Source organism: Eriocheir sinensis, chromosome 52 (assembly GCF_024679095.1).
Source record: "Eriocheir sinensis breed Jianghai 21 chromosome 52, ASM2467909v1, whole genome shotgun sequence".
NCBI lineage: Eukaryota > Metazoa > Arthropoda > Malacostraca > Decapoda > Varunidae > Eriocheir > Eriocheir sinensis.
In genome coordinates, this window is record NC_066560.1 from 9,515,633 (window position 1) to 9,527,523 (window position 11,891).

Consider the following 11,891-nt stretch of genomic DNA (forward strand, 5'->3'; position numbering starts at 1 on the left):
GAGAAGTAGATTCCTGCCCTCCACATTGCTTCATCAAAATTGCATACGTTTCTTCCTATTAACTCGTCCCCTTAAGGCGCTTACTCAACACACACACACACACACACACACACGACAGAGATTAAAAGCAGCGCCGCTTCTCGAATATACAAGTTGCCACACACAAGACTCGAAGCACAGAGGGAGAAAAACTGAATCCTTGACTTTCATATAAGCCGTCTTGGCAACACTGCTTTCAAGACGAGTTGGGGAGGACAAAAAACGTGGAGCGGTGTAGCCTTCCAAATATGAATCGTGGCGGAGAATACTCGAAGGAAAAAAATAAATAGGAGAAAAAAAAGGATTCCAGTCTTATATGCGTATTTAGCTTCTACGTAGTGGTGGTTTCTGATCCTCTTCTTCTTCTCGGTTATTCTTTTTACGTAACCAGATAAAAACTATAAAGAGGGAGATGAAAAAAATACGTATCCTGTTTGTTAGCGGTGCTGCCTTGTCCCTTCACTTCTTGGTTATTCTGTTTACCTAACGAGCTTCAACGTCAAAGAGTGAACGATGAAAAAAATGTATATCATGTGTATCGTTTTCCTTATTGGTAATTATATTTTCCTTATCCACCTCGAACGTCAAAGAATGATGGAAAAAGTATATCTTGTGTATCGTTTTCCTTCTTGGTAATTATATTTTCCTTATCCAGCCCGAACGTCAAAGAACGTCAAAGAATGATGGAAAAAATATGCATCGTGTTTCTATATATCGGAGCTTTCTTATCGTATCCTCTTTGGTTACTCTGTTTACTTATCCCCCACACACTTCAAAAGGAAAGACAAGATAAAGCAAAAATTAAAACTCGCTCCCTCAGTATACAAATTACGACAGACGAAATTTGTAAGTCGTGAGAGAAGATAAAAGCCCCCCAAAAATGCCGCTACCTTAATATACAAATTACAACACAGAGACGAAATTTGCAAGACACACACAAATAAAAAGTCGTCTTGCTCTCACGCTGAATGACGTAACCACAAACTGACGACAACAAACAGACGTAAACAGAAGAGAAGTGATCAACAGGACGCTAAACCTAAACAGAGGAGAGTAGCGGAGAGTATCAGGACACCTCTCCACCCGAAATTGACCTCTCTCTCGGCCACTCATCTACACCTCTTTTTGGCCACTCCTCTGTACTCTATTCAGGAGCAGTAAGTGACGGGTTTTTTTTCTTTAATATTGTTTTCTTTTTTTTTACGCCCTTGAACTGTCTCCTTTGCTGGAAAAAAAGGAGCAGCGACTAGCGGGCTTTGTTTTCTCTCATTTATTATTGCCCTTGAGTTGTTTCCTCTACTGTAAAAAAAAAACAAAAAAAAAAACGATAAGTATACAGCTTTCCTAATATATATGTTACCTCGGACGCGACTTCAGGGGCCCAAAGAGAGAAAAATATATATAAGAGGAATTTCCCAGAACGTTTTTTACTGTTTGTTGGATTTTCCTGTAAATGTATATTATGATAGTTGGCAAGGTGACCCCTACGCACGCCGAGAAAGAGAGAGACAGGGGGTGGGTAGGGCATCGTGTACCATGTGTTTAACCCCGTGTGTTCCCCGAAGCGAGGGCGTCTTGAGCGACCCCTGACAAGCACGCGAAGCCACCATCACGTATCTTCAAGCCAGAACAACCCAGAAACCCACCTCATCTACGCAGGGGAAGACATACACAGACATACAGACACACACGGGAAGCCATACACAGCCATACAGAGACATATAGGGGAGGACATACACAGCGGGTCCATCACAGACACACAGACACACATACACAAACAGGTAGACAGAAAGCGACTATATTACACACACACACACACACACACACACACACACACACACACACACACACAGTAGTTGCATCATCACTCACACACCTGACACCCTTCCCTTACCTGCACGTAATTACCCAGCATCCTCCCCCCTCCCCCCTCCACTCCTTCCTATGTGCACGTCATGTAACTTGCATAAAATCGTATATATAACACTTTGCGGAGCGCGTGATGTGATGGCCCCAAGGACTCACCAGCGCCCCCTTCTCCCCCTACACACACTCCTCCCCATACGCCCTCTCCTCCACCTACGCTCCCCTGCTTAGATGAATATTATTACTCCCCCCAAATTGCTTCTCTCGAGGTGCTGAGGAAAGTCTTGTTCTTCACCTTCACCCCTTTTTCTTTTCTTTTTCTTTTTTTGGGGTGTTGTTGAAATGTTACTCACTGGAACATGTTTTCTTTTTCTCTGTAGCGGTGTCTATTTTCATCAATCTATTTATGTATCTCTATTTATCTATGTATCTCTATCTCTTTATCTCTGTCTACCTGTCTACTTGTCTTCGTGTGCCTGTCTGCCTGTGTGTCCGCCTCTGTCTGTCTGTCTGTCTATCCGTCACACAGTCATCTTCCCGCTCAGAACAAGGGCGAAGCTTAACTAGAAAGATAACATGCCCGCAATACGCTGTTCCATAAAAAAATAAGTTACCTTCTATCGCTCATTTCTCCTCCTTGTCAACCCAAAACAGATAATGAGGTGATGATGAGAAATAGTACTCTCACACTATTTGTAGCCCCGTTGATAAAGGAAACTTAATTAATACCCTTTACTAGTACGAATGGCAAGATGATAAGGAATGTTACTCACACACACTGATTTGTAGCCCCGTTGAAAAGATGAAAACACTACCGTTCACTAACACAGATGGCAGAGCGATGAGAAATATTACTCTCACATACACTGATTTGTAGCCCCGTTGAAAAGATGAAAACTTAAAGGGCCGCATTCTCAAACATCCCGGCGCCCAAGCACACGTATTTGACAAGGCTTCCGTAGGTGTATTGTGCATTTCCGTGGATAGTTGTATAACCCTAGAAGTAGTTTGACCCTTCTTCTGTACCCTGAACGTGGGAGAACACTCACGCAAACTCGATTAGTCTCCTCTTCGGACTTTGGAAACTGTTGATGTGAGAGACATACACTGATTTGTAGCCCCGTTGAAAAATGAAAAAAACTTAAAGGCATTCATCAAAACATCCGGCGCCCGTTGACAAGGCTTCCGTAGGCGTATTGTGCATTTCCGTGGATAGTTGTATAACCCTAGAAGTAGTTTGACCCTTCTTCTGTACCCTGAACGTGGGAGAACACTCACGCAAACTCGATTAGTCTCCTCTTCGGACTTTGGAAACTGTTGATGTGAGAGGCGGAAGCGTTTCAATATACCGACCTGACTACCGATCACTGACACAGATGGCAGAGCGATGAGAAATGTTAGGTTGGTATTCTTAAACGCTCCCTTCTCTTACACCACTCATTTCTAAAGGCCAAAAGAGATTAAACACGTCCCCATGAGTGGTTCTTTACGTTCATGGTGCAGAAACCTTGTCAAACTACCACCAGGGTCATAAAATAATCTATAGAAATGCCCACAAATCCTACGAAATCCTTGATAACTTTATGTGCTTGGACTCCGAAAGGTTTAAGAATATGACCCTTAGTTTTATACTCATTTGTGTCCCCGTTGAAGAAGGGAACTTACCTAATGCCATTCACTATTACAGTCGCGAAAAGAACGAGAATAGCGCACCACTCACACATAGTCATCTTACCAGGACGACACGCGACGAATCGTAAATGAGGAAAATAGGAAATCAATGGCAGATAGACAAACCAGTAACCAACCAACGGAGAAGGGAGTCACTGCATACCAGTCTACAAATCCATCCACCACCTCCACCTCCACCAACACCACCACTACCACCACCAACACTGCAGCACTACCAATACCAACAAAAACAAGAAAAGCAAACACGAAAACCACCACCACCAACACCAACAACAACAACAACACCATCACCACCAACACCACCATCACCATCTCCACCACTACCACCACCACCAACAACAACAACACTACCAATACCAACAAAAACAAGAAAAGCAAAAAGGAGAACCACCACCAACACCACCACCACCAACACCACCACCACCACCAACAACAACAACAACAACAACACCACCAACAACAACAACAACAACACAGCCACCAATCGCAACATAACTAGCAACGAAAAAGCAAAAGACGAAAAATTAAAGAGAGGAGAGAAAACAACACGCCGCAGGATTCCATTAAGTAATAACCACAGACAGACAGACAGACAGACAGACAGACAGAGGGCGAGGAAACACAACAAAAGGTAAAGGCAAATTGATTCACAGGTGCCGTTACAACTTTCACCCACCCCGAGAGAGAGAGAGAGAGAGAGAGAGAGAGAGATAGCAAGTGCCCTTCACCCCTTCACTCTTCTTTCCCCTTCCCTTTTCTTTTCTTCCAGTATACGCAACCTCAGCCTGCCTATCCTTCACTTCCTCGAATTGCCCTTCACTTTCCATCCTTTCCCTTCCCTTTCCCTTTCTCCTCTGTCCCTTTTCATTTCAGCTCCCTTGCATCCTTCCCTGCTCTTTCTTACCCCCCCACCCCTCCCTCCCCTTTCTCTTGCGTTTCCTTTCCCTTCATTTCCCTTCCTATCTTTATTTCCTATTGTTTTTTTCATAGTCTACCCTACCTTTTTTTTCTTCCCTTTCCTTCACTCCCCTACACTCGTTTCCCAGTTTCTCTCTTTACATTTTAAATCCACCTCCGTTTTCAACTTCATTCCCTACCGTTCCTGCACTCCCTTTTCCATTCTTTCCTGCCTTTCCCTACCCTTAACTTCTTGTATCTTTCCTTAACATATATTCCCTTTCCTTCCTCTTAACTCTGTGTCCTCCCTTTCCCTTCCCTTCCCTTCCCTTTGCTCCCTTCCTTTACTTGCACTTTTTCTTACCAAGTATTTCCTACCTTTCTCTCAGTCCCACTCCTTGTTCTTCCCTCCTTTTCCCTTCCCTTCCCTTCCCTTCCCTTCTCTTCTCCTTTGTCCCATCCCTCCCTCCCCCTTCATGGTCTGCGTCCTGTCCTTGAACGAGTCTTATAGTCCCTTCAACCACCCCCCCTTGCACCCTTAACAAGCGTATGCTGATTAATACACACACACACACACACACACACACATACACACACACACACTCGAGTCACACGTCTTGCCTGCAAATATATTTCCAAAACCACAAAAACTTATGATTACGTGTTTTTTTCTTTTTCTTTTGTTTTTAATTCGCAAAATCAAATTCTCCCCAAAACAAAGAAAATGCCAAAACTTCGAAGCGTCTCATTTCACAAAACTTTCGCTGTGAATAACGTTTCGATTTTTTCTCTTTTTTTTTCAATGAGGAAGTAAATAAAGGTCGTGAGGAGGAGCGAAAAAAAATAGGCCTGTTTTCGTCTCGTGCTCCTTTCTCTCCCTATCTTATCACCTGCGTGTCCCCTTATTAGGCCTACCTGCCGGCCGCTACCCGCCATGGCCTGCTGTAAACGGTAATTATAGATTCAAGGCTAAAAAATAATGAAAGTAAAAACAAACCACAACTTTCACCGCCCCTTAATTCCTATCAACACGTAGGTTTCCCTGTTCCTCTCCTCTCCTTTTTTTTTTTTTGTATTCCCCTTCACTTTCAAATCCATTTCCTATCCTCCCTGCACTACCCTTTCCTTTCTTTCCTTCCCTTATCTTCACTTCACTTCTTGTCTGTTCTTTCCCATTTATTCCCTTCCCTTCCTCTGAACTCAGCTCTCCCATCTTTCTACCTCTGCTCTTTTTGTTGTTGTTGTTGTTGTTGTTGTTGTTGTTGTTGTTGTTAACCTCATCGTGTATATTATGAAGAACGTATCAAATAAAGTAACCACGTGTACGGCAGAGTTATTCTCGAAGGCTTCTCATTCTTTGTCGGAGAAGCAAAGAAACACAATTGCAGCCAGTGTGTGGGGGTGGGGGTGGGTGGGGGGGGGGAGTTGTGTGTGTGTGTGTGTGTGTGTGTGTGTGTGTGTGTGTGTGTGTGTGTGTGTGTGTGTGTGTGTGTGTGTGTGTTGCTCTTGACTCGCCTCTCCTAACAGCCAACAATAACAAAATCCAGGTGATATGAAAAACAGGTAAGGGAGTTGAGATCCACGACTTGATTCACAGATGACCTGACCTGCTCAACCATTCCTTACTCTATCCTACCCTACGCTGTCCTAACCTAACCTAACCTAACCTACCCTACCCTAACTACCCTAACATAACAACCTACCCTACACTAACCTAACATACCCTACCCTACCCTACGCTGCCCTACCCTACCCTTCTTTAATCTAACCTACCACAGCGACTACTTTGGTACCATCAGGAGCAACCAGACAAACACGAAGACCAGTACCTGACCCTCCCATGCCACCTCCTCACGACCCTTCCTGCACCTGAGGTTTAACACTGGTGCCAGATCGAAGGTGTTGTGGCAGCCCCTTCACCCAACACGCAGAGGGTTTGAATTCCTTACACAGCACGATTGGATTCCTTTAGCCACAAAGGGTTATATTCCGTATACTACAAAAGGTTAAATTCTTTATGCAATACAAGGCGAACAATCTTTTTAGCACATGGGGTTCGATTCCACTCTACATTTTATACCCGCACAAGTTTTCCTTTTACGCACGCTCGTCCGCAGACTACAAACGCCAGACAGTCTTGCGGCGTACAGATTGCTTGCTTTCGATCGCCTTAAAGAGAGAGAGAGGCGGCGAGGCGTCTGCGTGTTCTGCATCACTACGGAAAGATACTCGTTTAGTATTTGCGTGTAATCATTGGTGAGAGGGCAAATAAAAGCAGGAAGGAAAAAGCGCAGTGTGTGTGTGTGTCTGTGTATATAATTCTGTTCACAGGACTGGAAACATACTGACAACTTGAGATGGAGAGAAAGATAAGAGAGAAATGCAGACAAGTTGAGATAAATAGTAAGAGAGAAAGAAAAACTACTGACATCTTGGAGGTAAATGGAAAGATAGATAGAGAAATACTGACGACTCAAGATAAAGAGAAGGATATAAGAATAGAAAGATATGCAAATAGGAACAGAGAAATAATGACAACTTAAGAGAAAGAGAAAGAAAAATACGGATATCTTGAGGTAAATGGAAAGACAAAAGAAGATATACTGACAATTTGAGATACATACGAAGATGCAAAAATAGAAGGAAATACAGAAAGAAAGATAGAGAAATACTGACAACTTGTAATTAATAGACAACTTGGGATAAATAGAAAGATAGATAAAGAAATAGAAAAATGGAGAGTGATAAACAGAAACAGACAGACAGACAGGCAGATAGATAAGCGAACAGATAAAAAGCCCAAGATAAAACAAATATAAAAACAAACATATTCAGAGAGAGGGAGGAAAGACGTAGCACTCGGAGGGAGGGAGGGAGGGAAGTTAGGAAGTCAGGGAGGGAGTCAGGGAGGGAAGGAGGGAGGGAAGGAGGGGGGGGAGGGAAAGTGAAATCTGTATGGCTGACCAGAGGAGAGAGAAGGAGGGAAGGAGGGAAGGAGGGAAAGGCTACGTGTATTGTTTATCTGATTCTGGAGGTGTAATGTAACTGAGAGAGAGAGAGAGAGAGAGAGAGAGAGAGAGAGAGAGAGAGAGAGAGAGAGAGAGAGAGAGAGAGAGAGAGAGAGAGAGAGAGAGAGAGAGAGAGAGAGACCCAAATAAGACACCAGACAAAGCAAAAAGACAAACGGACGAACGAAACTATACTCGCTAACAGACAGACAAACGAGCTTAGAGACAGAATGATAAACGTGTATAAGATGAAAGAAAGAAAAAAGAAAATAAGAGAAAAGGAAGGAAAGACAAAGGGAAATGCGAAGACAGAAAGCAGAGACAAAAGGAAGGAAAGAAGGAAGAAAGCACAAGAAAAGGAATGAAATACAGAAGAAAATAGAGGAAAGAAAGGAAAGAAGAAAGAAAACACGAGGAAAGTAAGTAAGCAAAGAAGAGAAAATAAACAGGGAGAGAAAGGAAAGAAAGAAAGAAACACGAAACGGAAGAAAAAGAAAGAAAGAAACAAGAAGAAAGGAAAACAAGACGTAAAACAAGAAAATTAATGAAAGACGGAAGGAAAAAAACAAAGTTAAAACAACAACAAAATAGAAAAATAAATAAATAAAAGGGAAGAGGAAGCAATGATGACCTACGATGCGATTTATGTGTTTTATTACAATGTTGGATGAGGAGGAGGAGGAGGAACACAAAGACACAAAGGAAGAACAAACAATAGCAGACTTGATGGTCCTTACGAGGCTGTTTGTGACAAGCTACACTAACTATCTAATCAAAGATGGAAAATGAAGGACAGCAAAGGCAAAGACTCCTCCCCACCCCCACCCCCATCCCTCAGCCAAAGCTGGCAGGAAAGGAAAAAGAACCATGCAGCATGGAAAAACTGCATGGAAATTATGTAGGAAAGAGGAAAGAACTACCATTAATGCTACCACTAACCGGGCGATAAAAGCGGACAAGGACACCAGTATTCGAAAGAACCTAACGTTATTACGACAATGAGTAATATCTTAGTTGCTGATTGGATTCAAAATACTTGTCTAATCTATTCTTGAAGGCCGTAACTGTTGTACTGTCAACGACATCACAGGGTAGAGAGTTCCAAACATTAACAACTCGATTGAAGAAGTGTTTGGCTTCGTGCGACGATAATCTTTTACCACTTATCTTGAATTTGTCATTTCTTCTTGTTCTATTTGATCGATCAATTGTAAAGTAATCTTCCGCATTAATATCACTGAATCCTTTAAACATTTTCAACACTTCTATTAGATCGCCTCGCATTCTTCGTTTTGATAGGCTAAATAAATGTACTTCTTTAAGCCTTTGTTCATAAGATAAACTTCTCAATCTAGGAATCATTTTTGTTATTCTTCGTTGAACCCGAGGAGGAGGAGGAGGAGGAGGAGGCGTGGTGGTGTGGCGCTCCGTGGGTCTTCTCCTGCACCCTCGGACAAACCAATGACCTAAATAAGGAGCTATGGACAAACGCTCCTCCCCCAGCACCACCCCACACCCCGCTCCCTCGTCAGTATATAACCCACTGGGGACGCTACGGGAGCCTTAGCAACACAGACGGTCACAGGAGCTGGCAGGGTCAAAATGAGGTGAGCAGAGGTGAAGGGAGAGGGGGAGTTGGGGAGGGGAAGTGGCAGTATACAGGTGTTTATTTTACCTGTTTTACCTGACTCCGGGGGCTTTTGCTAATTAGTTATGATGTTACCTGGTGTAAGTTTACTTATTATGAGGTGTTGGTGTGAGTTGGTGGTCTAGCTCAGCCCTGGATTAACTATTAAGGGAACCCTCCGCCAGTAAAATCCAAAAACTTCGAAGATATCACTTTTTGAGAAAAAAAATACCAACTACTCCTCTATCATGTCTCCATATATACTCCGTGAAAGTGTCAGGTGTCTACGACGAAATTTTCCCTGTCAAAAAACAAGTATAAAGGGCATCTAGTCGAGTAGTCCTCCCTCTTCATACCCTAGTTTTCTATTTTACGGCTTTGCTTATACCATTACACACTATATAGACTTTTGTTTACTTCATTTTTATCGGCGGGGCAGACGCCGATAAACAGATTGTTCATCTTGTTGTTGTTGTTCTCTTCGAGTTGTTTTCCTGGCTTACCCGTGCATTGTAGACATGACATTGTATAATATTTCTTAGCCCTGATGAACCCTGCAACATGGCATTATAAACAAAGTCAGCTTTTTTTTTTTACGTCTTGGCCTGTGGCGCCGGTAGGACTTCATAGTAGGGCCTGATGGTCGGTCCCAGCCCGTTGTGGTGCAGGCAAGTGTTTATAGCGGCGCCATCTTTACTTTTCGGTAGGAGGGGTGAGGAAGGGAAGGGAGAATGTGAGAGGAGGAGAAGTGATGAAGAAATGGGAGGTGAGGAAGGGACGGTGGAAGGGGTGAGGGAGGGAACAGCATTACGGTTCATATTCGTAGCACATCGTCTAGCTATCGTCACTTGACATATTCACACACACACACACACACACACACACACACACACACAAAAAAAAAAATGACTGGGGTCCAATTACAATATTTATCCTGACCTCTGTATACATTTTAATTTGTCTAGGTGGACCTTTGTTCATAATAGTTGAGTAGCCCTGCCCTACTCCACTGCTTCACCCTTAAACAAACCTCCCCCACCCTTACCCTCACTCATCATTATGCTCACCCTGACCCTAAACCATCATCCTTACTCCTTATCACCCTTTCTGACCCTCAACACCCTGTCTCCGTTAAGCTCCCCCTTCCCTAACCATCTTCCTTATCCTCACCCTCACACCCTCCTTCGCAGCGTGACCACGGCTCGCCTCAACACCTCGAGCGCCACGTGGGTGACCTCGGGAACATCCTCGCGGACGAAATCGGCACCGCGCACGTCGACATCCTGGACCCGCTCATCACGCTGGAAGGGCCGACTTCGGTGATCGGGCTCGCTATCGTTGTGGACGAAAGGGAGGACGACCTGGGCACCGGCGGACACCCCTCCAGCCTCACGACGGGCAACGCTGGCGACCGTGTGGCGTGTGGCGTCATAGGCAAAGGGCGTTATTAATAGGCGCACCTAACATCGTAGCCGATCCAGGATTCAGGACGTTTCCTAAGTAAAATAAGGTAATGTTATAATTGTATTTCGAAAAGAATCCTTATAACCAAAAACTAACTAAAATTATGAGTATTCTTTTTCTTGAATACAACATTGAATAAAGAACAGAACAATTATATGAAAATACGTATACCACCGTTGCCAGATTGTCGTACTCAGAGCACAGTATTCAACGCTTTCTGACCCCTAACTATTGCCAAGAAACATCAGGATCTAACTCTTTTAACGATAACTATAAATTAGTTTCGTTATTGGAGCCCAGAAGACAGTTTTGGGGCAGGAAGTTGGGAAATAAAAGCTGGCGTCCACCCAAGGTTTTGATTCACCTCACACAATAACCAACAGTCAGCTGAGGGAGGAGTATGATATGCTGGGAGCGGAAGCCGGTGACCTTACGGAGACCTCGCCTTCCTAGTGTTGGGGGGGAGAGGGTTGTCGAGATGCTTGACGCCCTAATGTTTCTGATAAATTTCGTCAAAAGCGACATTGACACACCCTAAGCAAGTACTCAGCAAATATTGTAATGTAAATAGAATTTTTTAAACCCCATTATTGCTTGATTTCGCAGGGCTTTCATGCCAGAACGATATTTGCAGATTTTCTAGACGCCTTGAGGGCACCAGGCCTTCCCCAAGCAAAATTTTATGGCGTAAAAACAAAAACGAATCGTGTGAACAAATCAGTTATAATCTTTGCTTAACCACAACGCCAACACACACACACACATCTAGGGCTACCTCCAACACACATCCCCCCACCCACACACCTTCCCCCCACTCCTACTCTATAACCACTACACACACACCCACCCATGTATTGTGACGCTCAGTAAGGCCTTGGTAACAGAGGGACACGGGAGGCACAGCGAAGTCAAGATTCATAACAGGGGCATGGCTGAGGACATCACACGCCTCCCTGACGACCCTTCCTACGCACATTGTCGCGAACTCAATTCCCTCCACCTTCGCCCCACACGGAGGAAACGGAAGGAAAGCCAGAAGGAAAGAAAGAGGCATGAGGAAAGGAAAATAAGACAAGAAAAAACAGGAAAATTTAGGAAAGACGGAAGGAGAAACAGTAGAAAAAACGATAAAGCTAAACCAACAACGACAAAACAAAAAATAAAAAATAAATAAAAGAGACGAGGAAGCAATGATGAGCTATAACGGATGCGAATTAATGAGTTTTATTACAATGTTGAAGGAGGAGGAGAAGGAGGAGGAGGAGGAGGAGGAGGCGCGGTGGAGAGGCGTTCCGTGG

General features: G+C 43.8%; 1 protein-coding gene across 1 annotated transcript; it reads left to right on the forward strand.

Annotated features, from left to right (window-relative positions):
* The first annotated feature begins 1,501 nt into the window (after positions 1 to 1,501).
* On the forward strand, positions 1,502 to 10,939 carry LOC126982842 (superoxide dismutase [Cu-Zn]-like). The gene is made up of 3 exons (XM_050835115.1): positions 1,502 to 1,516; positions 8,894 to 9,109; positions 10,320 to 10,939. The coding sequence occupies exons 1-3, from the start codon at positions 1,502 to 1,504 to the stop codon at positions 10,578 to 10,580; spliced, it is 492 nt and encodes a 163-aa protein (XP_050691072.1). The 3' UTR covers positions 10,581 to 10,939.
* Positions 10,940 to 11,891: the final 952 nt, after the last annotated feature.